Source organism: Clytia hemisphaerica, unplaced genomic scaffold (assembly GCF_902728285.1).
Source record: "Clytia hemisphaerica strain Z4C2 unplaced genomic scaffold, Clytia hemisphaerica genome assembly, whole genome shotgun sequence".
Lineage (NCBI taxonomy): Eukaryota > Metazoa > Cnidaria > Hydrozoa > Leptothecata > Clytiidae > Clytia > Clytia hemisphaerica.
In genome coordinates this window covers 216,228-237,137 of record NW_027104385.1, presented here as the reverse complement: position 1 = coordinate 237,137, position 20,910 = coordinate 216,228, and the positions used below count along the sequence as shown (strand labels likewise).

The 20,910-nt window shown below is 35.4% G+C and overlaps 1 protein-coding gene across 1 annotated transcript; it reads right to left on the bottom strand.

The window, feature by feature from the left end:
* Positions 1–320: 320 nt before the first annotated feature.
* On the bottom strand, positions 321–20,850 carry LOC136819460 (laminin subunit alpha-like). The gene is made up of 12 exons (XM_067075682.1): positions 20,160–20,850; positions 16,652–16,858; positions 14,409–14,480; positions 13,915–14,077; positions 13,525–13,554; positions 12,606–12,755; positions 11,633–11,770; positions 10,161–10,304; positions 7,863–7,997; positions 2,701–2,912; positions 1,013–1,271; positions 321–421 (listed from the first exon to the last, which is right to left on the bottom strand). The coding sequence occupies exons 1-12, from the start codon at positions 20,484–20,486 to the stop codon at positions 321–323; spliced, it is 1,938 nt and encodes a 645-aa protein (XP_066931783.1). The 5' UTR covers positions 20,487–20,850.
* Between the last annotated feature and the right edge of the window lie 60 nt (positions 20,851–20,910).

Genomic DNA, 20,910 nt, shown 5'->3' with positions numbered 1-20,910 from the left:
AGATGTGCTCTAACTTAAAGCCAGCTTGACGGTTTAATAAGTGGGGTTTGAATCGCTTTGTAAAAAATGCTGAGCTTACAATCGAAAAAATATTTTTCAATTTCTAAAACGAATCAATAAAACAAAGTTACTGACATAAAAAAGTGTCGAGTAAAAAACAACGAATGGACTACATTTCTGATGGGAAAGAGTAAAATTTTGGATCGCTTTGGTAAGATCAGCAAAAAGCTTCATATATGTATAGATTGGCTTTAAGATAATACTTTTAGCACAATTGTAACATAGATGATATCACAAATTTCATAATAGAACAACAAATCTTACTGGCGACATGTTTTTCCTTGAAAGTTTGGTTTACATTGACAATTGCCAAGGTCGTCACAGTTCGGACTGAGTGAACCACCAACGTCACAATTGCATGCTGAAAGGAAATCGAAAGGGTATCATTGTTTGCAAAGGCATAGTCTGTAAAGAGACCCGATATCTACGGCTAATTTCAAAATTCATTGCCGTATAGGGTCTGTTGTCATTGTCTTTTCTCATTTGAGATTTTTCGAACCGACCGCTGCGATGAAGTGCGGTTGAGAGAGGGAGACGATGAGAGAAGTGTGGCTATTTATAAATCATACTTCATCGCAGAGGTTTCCGTACGGGAATTTTTTTATCAAAGAGACAATGCATACAGAGTGGACTGCGAAACGATAAACGTGAGATAAACTCTGGTACAGGATAGCAAAGGCAATGCTAGGTATCAAACAAACGTTTAACAGGATCTATCAAGAAATTCAAAAACTGAAAATAACACTCCTCTAAAAAAACATTATAATGTCAATCGAAAATGGGTAAATTCTACAATGCCACAATATCAAGATAAAGATATTGGAACCTGAAAGTAATATGACGTTGGAAAGATAATTTTGGGCAGCTTGATATGAGCTTTTTCTAAAAATTTGATTTCTCGAGGATGAATTGAAAAAGAAGAAATTTTTGAAGCAGTGAAAGATGAACTTACATGTGCACCCAAACAAATTAAACCGGTCCAATGAATAATATCCCGTCTTGCATTTATCGCAACGTTTTCCGGTCGTAAATTCTTTGCAATAACATTGTCCAGTGGAAATATCACACGTTGCTATGTTACCGAAACATCCAGGTTTGTAACAATTACACGGACTGCAACCCTTGTGATTGGACCTCGAGAGGCCGTAATGTTGTGACTTGCACCGTGAGCAATCGGCTCCTTCCACGTTTTCTTTGCAAAGGCATGACAGCTAGAATGGTAAAGTTAGTCTATTAGTCTAAAACAAATCCATCGTATCTTCGTGTCGCTGGGTAATATCTTATTCTCGAATTCTAGTGAGCTTTTGAAGACTTTTTTTCAAATGATATTGAAGGGGGTTCAGATAAGAATAAAATAAAAATTAATTAGTCAAAATTTCTTCAATTATCGCTATCTAACCGTGTCCTTTTTATAACCCCCATTTGCATATCACCGTCGATCATCAAAATCATTGAGATCAGATCATTTTCAGGTTAATGCACAAATGCCGTTTGAGCCCAGCTGGGGAAGCGGCACAACAAGAAACTCTCGGATAAGAAATTGGCCTGTTCCTTTAGAGCTTTACCGTGGGCAGCCACCAAGGCAGTTAACAAATGTAAATTAATATTTTAAGGGATTGTGATGTGGATATTAGATCTCACATTTTGAACGATATCTAGAGCTGCTGAACCTTCCAATGGTTTATGGTACCGTATTTCCTTTACTCAATACTGCCCTCTAAAGAGTCCAGCACTGCAAAATCTTGAAAATATAAAGAGGACCACGGCACTTATTTGAGGAAAAATGGTTGCCTTTTTGTCCTAATCACTAACTTATTTGCCCTTTTTACGCTAGCCAAAAGCCAAAAAATAATACCAATAAGGACCGGCGTAAAAGGGGCCGAAATAAGATACTTGAGAAATTTTTAGTTCTTCTTGGTTGAATCAACAACAACATGTCGAAAATGATTAAACTTGACACTTTGAAAAGATTAATTGTTTCTAGGGTGACCCTTTGGACGATGACATATCTAATCAACACCTTTAGTTAGAAAGAATCGAAATTTGTCATATTAGTAATGCTTATCTATCATCGAACAGGAAACCACAGATTGGTATATTCTCATATTTCTTAGCCAAATAAAGAAAGGTAATTACAGAAAACCATCGGAGGTTTTTCTATAGCCGAAAACTATAAGACCAGCGAGAAAGAAGTCTACTATTGCCAAAAAGTTGGTATTTATCAGTCTGTCTTGGATCTCGGCAACCACTTTTATCGAGTTATTAAATAACGAATTGTACGTTTTTTTATAAGAGCGTCTAAAATTTTTGAAGCTCCCGAACTTTTTGAGCCTAAAAATGTTCTTATTTTCACAATGTTGTAAATATTTTTGTGCGATTTTCTAAGAAATTCGGGTGTTTTAGAGACCACCGCCTCAAAATGTTCTAAAAGTATTCGCAATATTTTGATTGTCAAAGCCTTATGTTCTTATATAGTTTGTTCTTATGTAAAAGAACGTGTGTATATCTACTCTTCTGAAAATTTTTTTTCTTTTTTTTCTGACTCCACAAAGATCCATGGCAAAATGAATTTTCGGATTAAGTTTTATCTTGTTTTTACTGTAGCTGTTATATGGTTAAAGTTTTTGTATATCGACTTACCTCGTTAATGCATGGCCCTTTTCTTTTCCGATCCAAAAGTGTTCCCTCTTTATGGCATTTGCATTTGGCATTTCCTTCGCAATCGGGGAAAGCCAACCCAGCCTGTATACATTGATCACAATTCTTCCCTTTGAATGATGGTTTACAATGACACTGGCCTGTACGCGCATCACAAATGTTACTGTACGATCCAGCTGTGTTGCAATCACAGGCTAAAATCAAATCAACCATGCATGTCAGAGTTAGGAGAAAAGCTAGTGCCAGCAATCGCATAGACAGATAGTTTTTGCTCATTTTGAAATTTATGTTCGCTGTAAAATGTAGAAAATGGTAGAAATAATGGTGGAAATAAGAAATAAGAAACGATAGGCTTCTTTTCAAAATCCTGGTAATGACATTAAGACGGTCTGACCAATGCGAGTCAAACTCATCGCCGTCGACTGTTACTCTATTTCAAGTCTGTTTGACCTTGCGGCTTTTTCTACTATCGATTATAAGTTATTCTGCAAATTAACTCTATCAGCGTTTAACCTTCAAAGTCTCGTCAACAAACTTTCGCTGTATACTTTTTTACAACAGTAATCCTAATGGTTTCAACCACTTTAAGACTTTTAAGACCATCAAAGGGCTTGAGAATCGTCAGAAAAAAGACTTAATATTTAAATAACGTAAAACACGCGATTAGCACCTAAAACAAATTGATAAAAAAGTATGGAAGTGACCTAAATATCACAAATAAGGGTGAATCCTTAAACTAACATCGTTATCGATTAGTACCTCGTTAAGACAGTAATGTGTGAAAACAAACATAACGAGTGCATCAGGATTCGATCAAGATTGCAGACGCCAATCGTGGATTCACGTGCTACCTGAGAGGGGGGGAAAGTGCCTACTTCACATGATCTATTGTTTTATGAAAATAAAACAATAGATCATGTGAACTAGACACTTTCTCTATATGTGGCTTGACGAATTTGATAGATGAGTGATTTGCCTTGAAGTGTATCACGTATAATTGAATAGAAGTTTAGAGAGTACAGTCTCCATAACTCGAACCTGTAAAACACAAATGTCTCCTTAACTCGAACATCTTCTCTGGTCAATACAATTGAAATTACAATTATAAATCAGTCTCCATAACTCGAACTCTTTAACACGAAACTGTAAAACACAAATATCTCCTTAGCTAGGGACAAGTTGAAGTTTTTACAAGCTCTTATGTGATTTATGGTTGATCTTTAGCCTGTAACAAAACAATTTTGTTAAATTTTCTAAAGAACGCGTCATCTCTATTACTTCAAATGACCAATTAGTGAAGTATCTTGTAAAAACTCCAGCTCATGTCTGCAAGAAGCCTAAATGGTTGGCCCCTGAAAATATCAATCACTTTAATATTAGTTATGAGTTAGCTTTAGAATAAAGACATTGTGGAAAAAAAAGAGGTTTCCTTGGTTACTTAGTACAAATTGTGAGAACACTTTCCTTAGTTAAGCGTCGACGGACCAACTTTTTTAATTTAATACATTATTCAATTAAATGCAAATCGTGGTAAATTGAAATTGTAAATTGTTAGTAGTAATATGTAACTTCTTAAACAGCAAAACAACGAAAATATCAAGCTTGGTAATGATGGTGCCTTGTATTGTGAGCCAGTTCATGGCGAGGAACACAATCTGATTTTCAACAAACTCTTCCTTAGAAAACAATACTCCAATCAAAATTTCTTACGTACAAAAAACACCAAAAGCTTCAAAAAATCATTTTGACATAGAAAGTCTCACACTTCAATATTGCTCTATATACAGCAAACCTTTTATAACCGAACATCTCAAAATGTAACCCTCGTGTAGGCTCATGATTACGTGAATCAAGGTTGACCACTGAAAACACACAACGGTGAAGAGCTGAATATCCATATTTGGTAATAAAGCTCTGATAGTGGAACTCCTACACAAGGAAATTTTAAATTCGTTACAGATCTACAACTTTATAATCTGTTGACAGATTGTTTCAGAAGGAAAAAAAATATCTTTCAGAATCTTTTTAAGGATTGGTTACGACTCGCTATGATTTAAAAATATTTTTTTCTTACTGCTGATATACTAAAACAAGTAAACATCTCTCTCAGTAGACCTTACAAGATTTGACAATCAACAGACTAGTCAAGACTTTATCGAGCTTAATCCCAGCTTAGTAATTTTCTAAACTATCCTTTTTAAATTGAATTTTTATTTTCATCGGGGGACAAGGGAAAAAAGGCATGGCGTTCTAAATTCAAGGCCTGGTAGACGTGCTTTGACGTCAAAATCCCGTGATCTCGATGCATTATGACGCGAGAAACATGAAGGAAAATCATAAGATTTCCAATCCCTGTAACCTTATATCAACAAATATGAAAAACTCATCGCAACTTCAACATCAACTTTCAAATCCTTCTCATTCTGATCGTCAGAAAACTCAGCACACAAAAATTCAAGAATATTATTACACTCAGTGATAAAATAACATAGAGGGACAAAGGAACAGGCACACTTGTGTCACTAAATACACGTTTTCTTTCATAAGAACATCCAAAAATTTTTCTTAACGTTTTGAGTTTTAAGCCTCAAAATGTTCTTAACATGTTTTTATTTTTGCCATTTCTTGGGTATTCTTGTCCATTTTCCTATGAAATTCGGTGTTCTAGAGTCCGCAAAGCCTTAAAATGTTCTTAACATTTTGGCCATCGAGAAGCCTTATGCTCTTATATAGTTTGTTCTTATAGACAAAAAAACGTGTATGCTAAATCGACATAGTTGCCCTGCCTTATCGATGACGTCACTTTTTGTGTAAACAATAGAACACTTCTTTCTAGACAAAGTAGACAATGATACTACTTACAAGCTAACTATTACTATACTTTAACCAGCCTTTTAAACGAAGCTCGTATGTCATGGAAATGAGACAAAATAAGACAGAATATTGAAAACTATCATCAACTACCATCATAGCATTATCGAATGTTCTTGAAAACTAGCTCAGTGTAATGTTTAGAAAAGTTATTTCAGAACAAAACTTGAAAACTAAAGTATTCAGCTTCTTGAAAACTTCAAAATTAAAAGCACGACGCAAATGATCGCTATCACTCTGATTTCCAGCAATTAGAACAATTCAGAAGTCCATAAAAAGAGTTCTGGTAGAACCTGACGATTAAACCACACAGAAACAGACGGACTTATGATCTATATTGACATTCTGGGCATCAAAATGATCAATATTGAATCATCCCACTAAATCCGCTTTACAAAAACAATAAACATATTTTTCTATAAGCACCAAGTATACACTGTAAGAACATAAGGTTTCAAAGTCAAAAAATAAGAAAGTTAAAAAAAAAAAAAAAAAAAAAAAAGACTTTGCGGACTGTGTAGGAGATGCAACAAAATTGGAGGAAAAAAGAACAACTGAAAAAAACTTGAGAACAATCTAAGACTCGAAATTATTTTGGCGTTCCTATTAGAAACATGTAGAAAAGAAAGTCGTGAGGGATCATGGTTCAAACAATATTTGCAATGTCAATCGAAGGTCTGTTGTAATTGGAAGCCCATGTTTGATGTAATATCCAAATCGTAAAAAGACCTTTGTACACAAAATGTAGACTTTATTGACAGACCATGAAAAGAACTGTAAAGTGTAGACTTGTTTAAGTCTGCTTTTGAAATAATCTGTCTCCGAGGAAAATCTTTTTGAAGAGTTGTTCGAAATGTATCAAAACTCTGCTAAGCATCTAAAAATCCTAAACTATACCGATAACAAATCTTTATTTAGAATAGCGTTTATCGGTCAAACTTGAATCCAGAAAAAAACAGACGTCTTGTTAAGAGGGGGTTTAATCTAAAGAATCCTACATTTACTAAATATAGACAAAAAGAACGACAAATCCAAAAATAACGACAAATTTGATAATTTGATAAATCTGATGGTAAAGTTATGACTGAAAAACTAGCTTAAGGAAAGTATTACAAGGCAAACTTCAAATCCGTAAATATAAGAAATCTTTAAAGCGCCGAAAACACTAATACGCCATAGACCGTGTGTCCTAGCATTTTTGAATATTGGCTTAGTTAAAGAGGCTAGTTTCAAACTATATAATCAAAAAAAGATCAACCCCTACAAAAGTCAGCAATCGCAAATATAACCTGCCAAAATACCCAAGTTTTAAAACCTATACATTATGTACTTCATCAGAAGTAAGAAAGAATTTGTCCTCTGAACATGCCAATTTTTGTTTACTTTATAAGTCATATCGGTAACACTGTCTTAGTTGTAAGAGAATTGTATCAATATAAAAGATATACTTTGTATCTGTCAAAAATTTGTGAAGTGATATTCTCTGACACACAAAGATTTCGTCATTATCGTACATTGAAAGAAAGAGGGGACAAGCAGACCTTTCATTGAACTGACAACTCTCCAAGAGAAGGCTTTCTTGTTGTTTTGAAAAAAAACTTTAGATCAGTCAGTGTTTTGAAGTAGAGGAAATGATCAAATTAGTAAAAAATGCTTTAGACAGATTTCTTGAAGAAATACTGGCACAGTCCGATATTTATCTCTTCTTAACTTACAGTACTGACTAAAGTTAAAGAATTCTCATAAACTTCTTTGCAATTCTTTTTCCACACTGGCTTAAGCTGGCCATACACCTTTCTTTGATTTTGAGTTAACAGACGTATCTTTCCAAACAGATGAGAGAAAAATCCAACTTAAAAAATGAAAGTGTACCCTAAACCTTTCCTATAAAAAGAAACTTAAATCCAGTAATTTTTCATACTCAGTGAGGGGGGATACCAAGGCAAGTAAAAAGGTACGGGTATGTGCTGCGCTTAAAGGTGCCTTTTTGGAGCCTGGAAGTCTCTGTAAGGGTTGGAAAAAAACAGAAAACTAAATCTCAGTCTCACTAAGGGTTGGGGAAAAGTGTAGGAAAATTAGGAAATCTGGTCAAATTAGTTCCAATAAAGGTCTTTAAAAGTTTCATCCTTTTTAGTCCCGCTAAGGGGTCCTAGGGTCAAAAGTCAGGTGGCACCCACCCGTTAGGTCGCAACCCTAGTACCTCCCGGCCGAGAATAAACTTTATTACTTGTATTTGCCGGATCAGTTGGATTAGCAACATTTCGAAGCCTTACCTTTACATTTGGGGAAATCACCATAACCAGCTTTACACATATCACACCGTTTCCCTGTATACATTGGTTTACAAAAACAATTTCTTCGATTGTTGCACGTCCCATTGTAAGCACCCAGTTTATTGCATTTACAACCTGCAGTGGAGGAGAGAAAAACATGTAATTCTACACTTTCTATAACAAAGTGAGCCCCAATTTTTGGTAAAAAGAACAATGTAAGGTTATAGTAGCCTTCATCAGTCGAGTTTCTATAAATCGAATATCTCCTTAACCTTTTCAGCCCGGCGGACGAGTATAGTCGTCGAGCATACGTTCCGGCAGACGAGTATAGTCGTTTTTTTGACATAGTGATCTTCTAAGCTATATTTCTCCCATTGGCTTCTTTGCTAGCCGTAGAAGTAAAGAGAAACGGAAAGTAGAGATTCTAAGCTTTCTTTTGATATATGGTGATGTAATGTTTTGATCACGTGGTGAGGCAGCAGATTTCGGAGAAAAGGTAGAGAAAAACACTGAATCAAGATGGCGACCAAGAAATGGGTTTTTCAAACTTACTGCTAAAGTTCTTGGATTTTTTGACTGGTTTAGGCCACTTTTCTTCATGGAAACATTGTTTTTATAATGGCAAAACATCCAGTAAGTATATCTTATATTTTGTGTTTTGTTTTTAGCATAAAAATTCCATTTATTTGTCATTTTGACCACTTTTCTCGACAAACCATCGGAGTCGACCCAAACTTACAGTACTTATTACTTTTTATTCAGGTTGGAGTATGGAAAGTGGACAAATTCAATGCAAAAGTGTTTTCTACACCTCATTTATTTCAAAGGAGCACCAAAGAATTTGAAAAGCCTGGATTTATGTTGAATTGCACTACTTCTTCCGCTCCACCAGCAACGGTCGATCGATCCCCGAAATTCTTGGCTCATAACGATGTCCTGATTACAGCTTATATGGATCAAAATGATGGCAGGAACCACATAACAGCCACATGGAATTATTATGATGACATTTAGCATTCCTTATGGGCAAAAGAGACCAGATTTGATAGCAATGAGTTTGCCTCAAAAGGCTTACGGTTTTTGGAAACTTTGCAACTGCCGCCGGCTATGCCATCTAGTTTCACGGTAGCCGATACCCTTCAAAAGCTTCAGGAGCTAAGAATACTGACTGAAAGTGTTGTTTAGATAGTTGGGGAATACTTTTACACCATTTTTGATGTTGTAGCTGCTTCTGGAAACACATTATCATCAAAATACTTCAAAATTGTATATATTGGATTTTTTTAGCCGAAAATCGTGATTTTTGGCAAAAGTGACCGATATTTGGGAGGCTGGTGTGACACATACAGATTTTTCTGGATGCTGATTTTTGGTATATTACTTCAAAATGATGTATAGATTGATAAATAGCCAAAGACAGATTTTTTAATTAACTTCCCCCCACTTTTTTTTGCTCTAGAAGTGAAAAATGCAAAAAAAGTCACATTACCGCAAAACGTGAAAAAAACTGTGGTTTGCGTGATGCTACCATTTTTGTTGGAATATTTTATTTGGATTGGTACTTGGTCTAAAAGTTGTAGAATTTAAGTAGCTTTTCAGGGATACCTTACTTTTTTTCTAAAGATTCCTAGTTCTTGAGTTATGATCAAATAACTGAATATGTCTATTTTCTGAAAAAATGTTGCGCGCTGACAGCGTGAAAATTTAAAAAGTTGCGCGCTGGAAAGGTTAATTCGAACAAGTTTTCTTGTTCCTTCAGTCAATAATGCCTTATAAACCACTATTATAAACTTCCGTATCTGTGTTCCCTATGTGAGTTCGAATTATTGGCCAGCCTAAGCTGAGCATTCAAATAGGTAACATTTTCTTCTTCTTCCATCGTCATATCCCTATGTGAGTTCGAATTATTATATTTCATATGAGTTAACTTTTATTATTAGCTCCTGTGAAGGTCTTAATTGAGGAAAGAAAGGGTATTTTAAAACATGTTAAGAGGGTTTTTAAGTCACAAAAACATCTCCATTATTAGTCCAAACTCGACATCGCTGCCAACTTTTCCATTTTTGCTCCATGTAAAAATGACAAAAATACTTTTTAATCTTATAGAGCCTAAATGAATTGAACAAAATCGACCGAAATTAATTTTTTAATTTTTCTTTTCCCGAAGGAACGAAAAAACAGCATTTACATTTAAAAAATCTTATTTTTGGGTGAAACGGTCCCTTCCTACCTCAGCCCCTCTTAACCATGGGAACGATCAGTTTATAGCCCACACAAAGAAAATTAAGGAAGTAATACCTGGCCTGTGGCAGACAGGGAAGTTTTGGAACCATTTTGCACAACTAGCACATTTCTCTCCAGTGAATCTTTCTGAACAATGACATCTGCCAGTGACTGAATCACATACAGTTGCTTTTGTTCTTTCGGTTGGGCATGGACAAGCTGTGATAAAATGAAACATGTTTAGAGCTCAGATTTGATTACTTTTGAACGAGAGAGCGTGGACCCTTTTCGCATTTATAGTCACTTTTGCTCTCCCATTTGGGCGTGGATAAAATTAAGATTAAATAAGAGGTTAGAGGAAAAACTTGAGGCGAGGGCATATGATGAGTCTCTTTTATCATTTGAGTGCGAGTGCATCTGGATCAGGGGGGGGGGGTCGGTATTAAAAGCTCAGACATAATGACGATTACTACGGTGGCGGTGTGACGAAAAATCGAAAAAAAAAATTTACTACCCAGGGTAGTTAAATAGTAAAATGGGTGGTATCTATGTGTTAAATTTTGAAATATTTTTACTATCTGGGTAGTTAAAACTGGTAAAATTAGCAAATTTTAGCTATTTTTGTAATCCTTTTAATTTTTTGGATGACTTTTCTGAAAAAATCTGAAAATTTTTATAATTTGAAAAGATTTTCTGTTGGAAAGTTGTTTGCTGCAAACAAAAAATTCTCGAAATTTCTCGAAATTGTTTGTTAACATAAAAAAGATTTTAATTCTAAGGGCAAAACATTATATTTTGTACTAAGTGAAAAATGTGTCACAGAAATAATCATTATTTGGCTTTTTTTGTAAAATAAATCCGAAAAGCAACCAAAAAATAGGTGTTCTCCATGACAAATTGTCCCAAAAACTTTTACTACCAGGGTAGTAAAATACCTCTTCCAAGAGTCTGGGTGGCGGTATGTAACAATTCGTAAAAATCCTTTTACTACTCATATATGTCTGAGATTTTACTATCGACCCCCCCCCTGTCTGTCTGGATCACTAAAAACTGGGGGACTAAAACACAACTGCTATCTGTTTTAGACAAGAATTCTTTAGCGAGCTGAAATTAATTATTGTGGAAGATGGACGGAAAATGCTGTCAGCCAATGCCTATTTTAAGTACAATTTCATTAACTCGAACCTCTATAACTTGAATGTCTCGTCTCCCTAAACTCGAACAAGCTTTTATGGTCCCTTCAGTTAAAAATGTCTTACAAACCTAACTAATTCGAAATTTCCAAAACTCGTACTCGTACAGACTGAGCTGAGGAAAACAAAAAACTTTTTGACTGAGCTCTTTCTTCCCTAATATATGTAATGGCTATGGTAGTCGATAGTCGTGCGGTATGCGCACCACCACATTATTAAGCCCCAGGTATTCGTTAAAATTCATACAATGTTTGATCATTTACAAAAGTCTTTGGGCTGTCCGAAAGCATCAAACAGACATTTACAGCCCAAATGAAATCGACAATAGATATCATATCAACAGTTAATACTCACGAAAACAAAATGGGAAGTTATAGCGACCAGGTGCGCATTTATCACATTTCAAACCACTATATTTGGAATGACATCTACATTTTCCTGTCATGACGTCACAATCGGCATTTTTTGATCCAATGTAGTGACAAAAACATTCTGCAAAGATGAAATACATACAGAAATAAAATTTACAACTAAACTAAAAGTGGGTGAAAAAATGATTTTATCTTGTCCAAATTCATTAAAAGGTATGAAAACGAATTATTCTAGGAGGTATACACATATTTTCAAAAAACAGGCTTTTTTATATAAGAATGGTGTTTTTTCATTATCATGGATATTCTTAACTTTTTGGCGAAAATCATCCAAAAATATTCTTACGGTATTCTTACGTTAAGATTGAAATTGGCAATCTACAGGTTAAAATGCATTAAAAATGGCATTCTTAGGCTCCGTTGCTAAATTCCATGATGGTGATATTCTTACCATATTCTTAATTTTTCGGCCATTTTCATCATGGACATTCTTATAAAGTGTTTTCTTATAAAAAAAAAAGGCGTGAAGATCTTCGGCTTAAAAGGGTTCGACTACCCCCTGTATGACTTTGCCCTGCTTTATCGTTACCAAATAAATTTACATTGTTACTGGTCTGTGACTTTGAAAATCCTTTGTCATACACCCGACGGGACCCCCACCCCACTGGAAAGTTTGGTAGAAATTACTTTACATCCCCATTTGAAATTCAATTAAAAAAAATACACTCCAAACCATCCCCACTGGATTATTTAGCTTGGAACAATAGAATTTCAGTCCGAATTGGGATCTTTTATCCCCGCTATTGGGAAAAGTTCCAGAGAGGCTGTAAGGGGTATTTCAAGTGCGTCAATGCAATGATAAATTTCAATCCTAGTAGTTCCGAGCTAAATTCTAGTCCAAGAAAGTGGTTTAATTATAAACTTGATTTTTCTTTTAAACAAAAAACAAAACATACCTTTGCATTCAGGGAAGCCGTGATAACCATCTGAACATTTATTACAAAACTTTCCACGGTAACTATGTTTGCATGGGCACTGATGACCCAAACCGACTATGGGATAACAAACTCCATATAATGTACCGACTGAGCTACATTCACAGACACCTGAGTAAAAACAAAAAAGATGGAAAAATGTTTCACAAGAAATTCATCGCGCAGAATTGACGTTATAATTTTTGTCATGCGATAAATCCGGGGGTTATGACGTAATTTTTGACGCTAAATTTAGATTTAAAAACAAAAAATTCTTAAAATTCGTTTCTCCTTTTTTATCCCACTGTTTCCTGAGTATGGCGTTTTAAAACATCAATTCTGCGCGATGTGATCGTCGCCAGAGGGGGGGGGGCACTAGATTTAAAAACGATCATTTAGAGCGCACTTTCTCTCATTCCGACCCTTACAGTGTGCTTTTGGAAGCCTGAAAACGCACCCTTAATGTAGGTCGCTTACTTTGAATACCCGTATACAGTGTTGGAATCACTTTTTAGTGAATCTGGAACCGGAATTATTGAATAAAAATTGGCTTTCAATGTTCTGACGCAAACTCAGTTTTTCCCACCTGCAAGAGCTTCAAAAATTGAAATGTGACGTAAAAATTCGAATGTTTAGAGCCCGAAAACGCTCCAAACATTAGAAAAATTCGCAAATGAAATAGTGAAAAGGATGAAGGGATTTGTTATTTTGATTCGGCTGGATTCGAACCCATCGCAGAAAAGGTTACAATTGTATAGGCTACAGGCATTCACTAACAGATTCCTACTCCTTAGATACTAGCGGCGATTTTTAGAGGTCTGCGATTCAGACCACAGTTTCCGTTGTATTGACATTCATTTAAGTTCGTCGTACAAACTATAATGAAAGGGTCATAACTTACTTCTTCTTTTCCTTTTATGTACAAAATACGCTGAAAGAAAAATGAAAGTAACTTCAGGTCTCTTTAGTGAAATCGTAGACGTAGATGTTTATTTGAAATAACAATTCGTCAGCAGGATGATTTCTATTAGAGATTTCTACATACTTACAAAGTTTTGCAAGATCTACAACATTTAAAAACAACCATCTCCTCCCGTCAAAATACAAGTAAATAAACTCCCTAATAATTTAACCGCACCGTCCAAAATCTTTATTTCGTTAATTACACAAAGAAGAAGCATCTTTCGTGGGACGAAATTTGAGAGAATATCTCAAGATTTTAAAATATGCTACGGATCCAGGGTTGACACCCTACTAGAACTTATATAAACTTGAAAATTATTCGACATACAGAATGGTAGTTGCCTAACATCAGTTGAACACAACAAGATAGTTCTTTGACCATTGTTTTGCAATGTATTGTCTTCACTTGCTTCAACACATCTTGTCTTTCGACCATTCGAACAAAAACATTCACCGTAAATTTTGAAATGACTGATGGTGATGACTCCTGACTAAAAATAGAGAGAATGGACTTCTTTCAAATTCTCAAGATATCTTGTTGATAAAAGGCAATACAAGTGAAGTTCTCTAATTCGAGGTTCTGCTGTTCGATACGCTCCATTGGTCGATAATATTGAAAGCCACCGTCAACAAGAAACTCTCATAAACGACTTTAAGTCTTTATGGTCTCTAACAAAACCCATTTCTCAGGAAATCGCACAAAAATACTCTCAAAATGATAAAATTTAAGAACATTTTTTTGAGGCTTTAAACAGAAAAAAGTTTAGAGTATCCAAAGGCTTCTAAAATTTTAGATGTTCCGATAAAAAAATGTATACTTACATTTTGATTGAGTACATCACCGATGATAGGAGGGAAAAGGTGGATTGTTAATGAAGTCCCAACAATCGGTTTCTGAAAATCACAAATATTAGTGAGTTTACTGAAGCGATTTGGAATAGCCCGCAGTTCTGAACAGTTCTGACCCGCAAAATCGAGGACAGTAAAACTGCTGATTTACCGTTTTCCTCAGTCACTCAAGATCTAGACAAATCAGAATATGACCGTCTCCGTCGCAGGAAAATACACGAACATATAACTATGATTCAAACGGTAGACCAGTATACTAGCGAATTGGACGTTTGCATATTTGGGTATTGCATCGAAAGAAAATTCAGTAATTTCAGCGATCGATAAGGGAGAAGGTTCTAAGAATATTACATAACAAGCTAGATGCTGAATGGACCTACCTGATGATGAAAGTTAGATAGCAATGCGAGGAGAAAAATGAAAAAAATCAATCAATCAGAAAATATAGCGTTTAGCGAAAATGCATAACGCAAAAAATTCATCATTGATTGTTGATGGGGGAGAGGAAAGGGTTGTAAGGAAAAAATAAATAAAAAGTTCTGGTCGCAAAAATCAGTTTTATTGACAATTGAATCATGCTTGATGGTGAGCATTGTTATCAATAATGTTTTTGTGTGAAAAAAATTTGAAATTTAAGGAAAAAATCCAATGAAAATCTGCAAAAACGGCGATTTCCGGCATTTTCCAACAGAAGAAATTTTTCTCAAAAATCGAACTCGGCCATGTTTTGAGCATTGCGAATACGCATCTGTCTGCAAAAAATCAGAAAAAAACAAAAGATGAAAATTCGAGGAAATGTCAAAAAACCGGTTTTTCCGGTGGCATTTTCGGCCGGAAAAAAATGTTTTTCGAAAATCGAGCTCCGTCACATTTTAGGTATTGTCATTTTGCATCAGTGTGAAAAATTTCATAAAAAATAGAAAGTACAGCTCGAGAAATTCAAGAAATACTGTCCTTCCAGCGAAAATAGGTTGTTCCGGAGATTTTTAAATAGTTCCGGCTTCAAAATTCAATTTTATTGAAAATTAAAACATGCTTGATGGTGGGCATTGCTATTAATAATGTGTTTGAATGAAAAAACAACCATTTAACAGGAAAAAGCCCAATGAAAACCCAGAAAACGGCGATTTCCGGCATATTTCAGGCATTTTCCGCCGGAAAAAATTTTTTCTCGAAAATCGGACTCGGCCATGTTTTGGGCATTGTTAATACACATCTTTGTGCAAAAAATCAGAAAAAACTAATGATGAAATCTCGAGAAAATGCCAAAAAACCGGTTTTTCCAACATATTTCCGGCATTTTCGGCCGGAAAAGTACGTTAATTGAAAATCAGGCTCTGTCATATTTTAGGTATTGCCATTTTGCATCAGTGTGCAAAATTTCATGAAAAAATATAAAGTACAGCTCGAGAAATTCAAGAAATACCGTTTTTCCGGCGAAAATAGGCTGTTCCGGCGATTTTTAGAAAGTTCCGGCTTCAAAAATCACTTTTATTGACAATTAAACCATGCTTGATGGTGGGCAATGCTACAAATAATGTTTTTGTGTGAAAAAACAACGAAATATAAGGAAAAAATCCAATGAAAATCTGCAAAAACGGCGATTTCCGGGATATTTCCGGCATTTTCAGCCGGAATAGAATTTTTCTCAAAAATCGGACTAATCCATGTTTTAGGCATTGCTAATACGCATCTTTGTGCAAAAAATCAGAAAAAACTAATGATGAAATCTCGAGAAAATGCCAAAAAACCGGTTTTTCCGGCATATTTCCGGCATTTTCGGCCGGAAATGATTTTTTTTCGAAAATCGGGCTCCGTCACATTTTGGGCATTACCATTTTGCATCTTTGTGCCAAAAATTAGGAAAAACTAATGAGCCAATCCCGAGAAAAGCTAGTAACGAACGGACGAACGAACGGACGAACACGGGTTAATTTATAGGACCTCCAAAGGTAGGTCCAAAAAACCAAGGGTTATGCTTAAGAAGATCGCATGAACTCAATAAAAATACCTTAAACTTCATCAGCTAAAAACTCTAAAGAGGAGCCTATAAAACTTCAGTCAAGGGTTGCTCTGGAGGGATATGAGATGTCATCTAACGCAGAAAGCTTGCATTTAAAGGGCACATAAAATGTCACCCCAAGCCTGCTTTCCCTAAAGCTTTCAACGCACGTCATCAAAATAACTTCTAGTTAATAAATTATAAAAACTTATACCTTGTATAAGTATTTGAGTGCGCTAGTTATGTTCCTAACATGACACGATTCCACCTCTTGGTCAAACAGAATATCGCAAATCAGTCTTGAAGCGGCAAAATTGGTTTTTTCGATTCTCCCATCTTCATGTATAATCTTAATGTAACCTGCTGCCAGATTGTTGTTCGTCTCGTCGAATGCCAGTAGCACATTGTTCACAACGTAAGGCTAAGAAGAAATGAATATAAAATGGATATTTATTGGCATTCAACTACATCAAAGTTTCTTGTGATCGAAAAAATGGACATCATCCTTTTAAAAATAAAGCAGTCGAAAAGAAGAAATTGGTTGATTTTTTTTCATCTTTTTTTTGAGAGCAACGACGAGAACAACATTGTTACTGAGAGAAGAAAGATGTAATTCAAATTAGTTTTGAAGATGTTTTGAAGGGAACACTGATTTTAGGTCCCGAATTCGAAAGTTCTATTTTGAAGTCTCCGTTTTTTATGTGACTGTTTTGGCAAAATCATTTGGGTGTATTGTACACCGGTGGTAAAGCAATAATATCACAAAGGGTACACACTCTCAGTTTTTAGGGTTTTATATGAGACCTTTTAGATGCTAATTTGAAGAAAGACCTTATCAGTCTGAATTCAAACCTTTTAGGTTTAGTTTTGAGACCTTAGCCGGTCTAATTTTTACTTAGATGTTAGTATATCATGAAAGGTCTGAATTGAAACTCTTGTGTGGCCGATTGAGACCTTGCAAGGTTACCATTCAAGCAAGGTCTTGTTCTATACACCAAAAAGGTCTCCTTTATATTTTCGAAATAAGACCTTCATGGTCTGTTCTTGGTGCACAAACAAGATCCGATTAGGTGCTTATAAAAGTTTAAAACAAGCGATACTTTTATGGACCCACCTGGTTATGCAGGGGGGGGGGGGGATTTTCACTTTTACGGTACGACGGTATTGGGCCTTTTTTTCCCCGATAAATCGGTATTACCAGAAAAAAACGACGGGATTACGGTATTTCATTTTCTACCGGTATCGGTATTTAGGTAATTCGGCTTCTTTTATCGACGGTACTACGGTATTTGACCCAAATTTTTGTCGGTATGACGGTATTTGAGACCCCTGAAACCCCCCCCTATGCATTTAACACATATAAACTGATATACGTGAGCGTGACCATTAAACAATCATTCAGAACAAAAATAGTGACGATATATCAAAATTCGTCGTTTGTTTCTTATAAAAAACACGTTTAGAAACCAAAGCTTTATGCTCAAACACAAATATTCTTTCATATTCAAGACTTCGCGAGCAAAAAGAACATCTATCTCATCAAAAAATTGACTAATTTAGCTAAGAACATTGATGTAAGTTATTAATAGTGATTGTTTTAGATAATTTTTTTTTTCAAAAAGTCTGCTTAAGCCATCTTTTATCTATGATGGTACCCTACTTTCATGCAAAAAATCAGAAGAAACTAATGATCCAACTTCCCGTTTTTAGCCGTTTTTTCGCCCAAATTTGCCCAAAATGTTTTTCCGAAATTCGGGCTCCGTCACATTCGAGGGTTTATAGTCATGCACCTTTGTGCCAAAAATCAGAAAATTTGAATGAGCCAAGAAAAGCTGGCAACTAGCTTATCTGATATTCCGATGGCGGGTTGGCGGCCGCCCACGCTAAGGCTCTAAAGGAGAGGGCCAATTTCTCATCGGAGAGAAATGATAGTCTGCCTTTGATGTACCGCATCCCTAGTCGGTTTCAACAGCCCTTGCGCGTAACCCATAAATATTTCGGTTGGACCCGCCAATCCCAAAAACGAGGGTTGGATTACCAGACCTCCCGCTGCCAAATTCTTGACGCGGTTTTGCAAAATTCCGTAATGCAAACCTTCCAGATGTTGAAAATTTTCCCGACCTTCAGAGCTTTAGTGTGTCGGATGAAAATTTCACCATCTGAGTGCCAGATAAGCAACTAGCGAACACGTGAACGTACGCACGCACGAACGAACATGGGTTAAATTTTAGGACCTCCACCGGGGTAGGTCCAAAAAAGTGTGAAGAAAGAATGATAGCGTAAATCAATTAATGAAAATCATAGCGTGTTTCTAAGAATAAAGTAGTCAATGTTTTCTGAATTTCTTTTGAGATATGGTGACTCGCCACTTGAAACACTTAGGACATTGAGGTGTTAGGGAAGTTAACAAATGCTTTCAAAAACAATTAAATGAGTTACCCAGTAAGGATATTAAGCAAGTATTCAATATTAGCCACATTTTCGATCGTGGTATAATAGAAGTGGTATATTTTACTTAAATACAGTGAACAAGTCTCTATAACTCGAAAACACGCATGGGGAACACAAATTTGTTCGAGTTAAGGAAATCTCGTTATAAAGTAATGATTATGAGGCACTATTAACTGAAGGGTCCATAAAACTTTTTTCGAGTTAACCCTATTTTTATCAGGGGGGGGGGTGTTTTCCACCAGGCTGGCACTCTTTTGCTAATAGCTCACTGAAAAAAAATTTTAACACTCTGAAAGTTTTTGACTTTTAATATAATCCTATTAGCAGCATGTATACCAAATTTTACAATTTTACACCGACCAGATCAGGTTTTATGACTTTTTTGTGCAGGCATATCATAAAATCCAGCTAAAACCCTGTAAAATCCCAAAGTCTTAAATTTAGCATAACTTTTGATCTAGGCATCCAACTGACTTCAAATTTTGACAGGTTTTAGGTATCAATAATAAATTTTAAGAAATATTTTAAAAATTTTCAAAAACTGCTGACGTCATCAAAAATGACGTCATTGTTTTTTGAAAAAACTTACTCATTTTCTGCATGGATTTTAAACGTCAATTTTATTAGTATGTAAAAAAACGGCAAATATGTTAAAGATATTCTTTTTGGCTTTTAGAAATTCAAAACAGAATTGAAAAATCTCCATTCGTTCAACTTTAATTGCTATTTTAATGAATAGTACTTTTTCATTGGTCAGCGATAATTGTGAAACTTTGTGATGACGTCATCACCTTTATGATGACGTCATCAACCCAAATTTTTTTCTATGAACTCCTTTTATGATAGAGAACATTTCTGCCAAATTTCATGTCCACATCTTTTCTAGATCAAAAGTTATGCAAGGCTGGTGGAAAACACCCCCCCCCCCCTTGAGAATACAAAATCCGAAAAAGCCTGATAATAATAGGGTTAAGGCCAAATTCGAGCTCTAGAGGTCCGAGTTCTTTACTGTATGTATAAAACAGTTTAATTTATTGTAAAGGGCGCAAAGTGGATAGGGATTTAGAGCCGAATAAAAAAAAACCCTTAAACTTTTTAACTAATACGTTAGTACGGAAATTTTCTAGCGTCTACAAGCAGATATCAATGGAATTTTTGCATACTCATCTATTTATCTATTACCGGCACACTATAAAAACGCCAAACCTAAGATTTATTATAACGTAGCGTGTATGGCAATGAATTTCGAAATCTAAAAGCAAAACACTCACCCTTCGGAATGCAACCGTAATATCAATCCCTTTAGTTGTATTATCGAAAACAACTTGCCAGTGGCGACCTTTCTTTATTTTTCTTTGTAATCGTTCTTCGTGTTCCACATTTGATTCATGTATATGTTTTTTGGACGGCACATAACCACTACATTTATAATCCTCACCGTCTTTCACACAATAACCGTTTATCCTTCGCGTCACGCTTTTCGTAACTTGAATATGACTATAATCCAACAAATTATAACTCACTGAACGTGCTTCGATGGTGAAAAGATGCAAACATAAGGTAATGTAAGCGAGGCAGCCGCATAGCCCAAAATTCATTGCTTTTCCAGTAAGATTTTGATATGATAATGAAAATCTGTCCTTGTTGTTTCGAAGTTGCAGCTCCAAATATTACTTCTACCCGTAAAGTTACCAATCAAAATAGCATGCTGGGGCTATCTCTGATCAGTAGAGATACCTAAATTATAATGCGTAGATGACAGATTAATGATACCAAATATTGAATCTTTAGATCAAACGATAGTGTAGTAAGCAAACATATGACTAATCCATTATTTTTCCAAAACCCGATATCCGATTAATGCAATGCGAAAATCTTCACACCTCTTTACACTGATTTATTTGTACAAATTACTCGTTTTTCAAAGAGCATCTCTCAAGCTTTGAATGAAACAGCGTTCTGCTAAAGACTACGCTTGAACACACCAACTTGCACAGAAAAAAAAAGTTAAAAGAAAACAGA

Coding starts and splice junctions, on each gene's coding strand:
- LOC136819460 (XM_067075682.1), bottom strand. CDS start 20,486: ATGAATTTTGGGCTATGCGGCTGCCTCGCTTACATTACCTTATGTTTG. Junction 14,078..14,408: donor GTGATGTACTCAATCAAAAT/GTAAGTATACAT, acceptor CTCTATTTTTAG/TCAGGAGTCATCACCATCAG. Junction 422..1,012: donor TAATTTGTTTGGGTGCACAT/GTAAGTTCATCT, acceptor ATTTCCTTTCAG/CATGCAATTGTGACGTTGGT.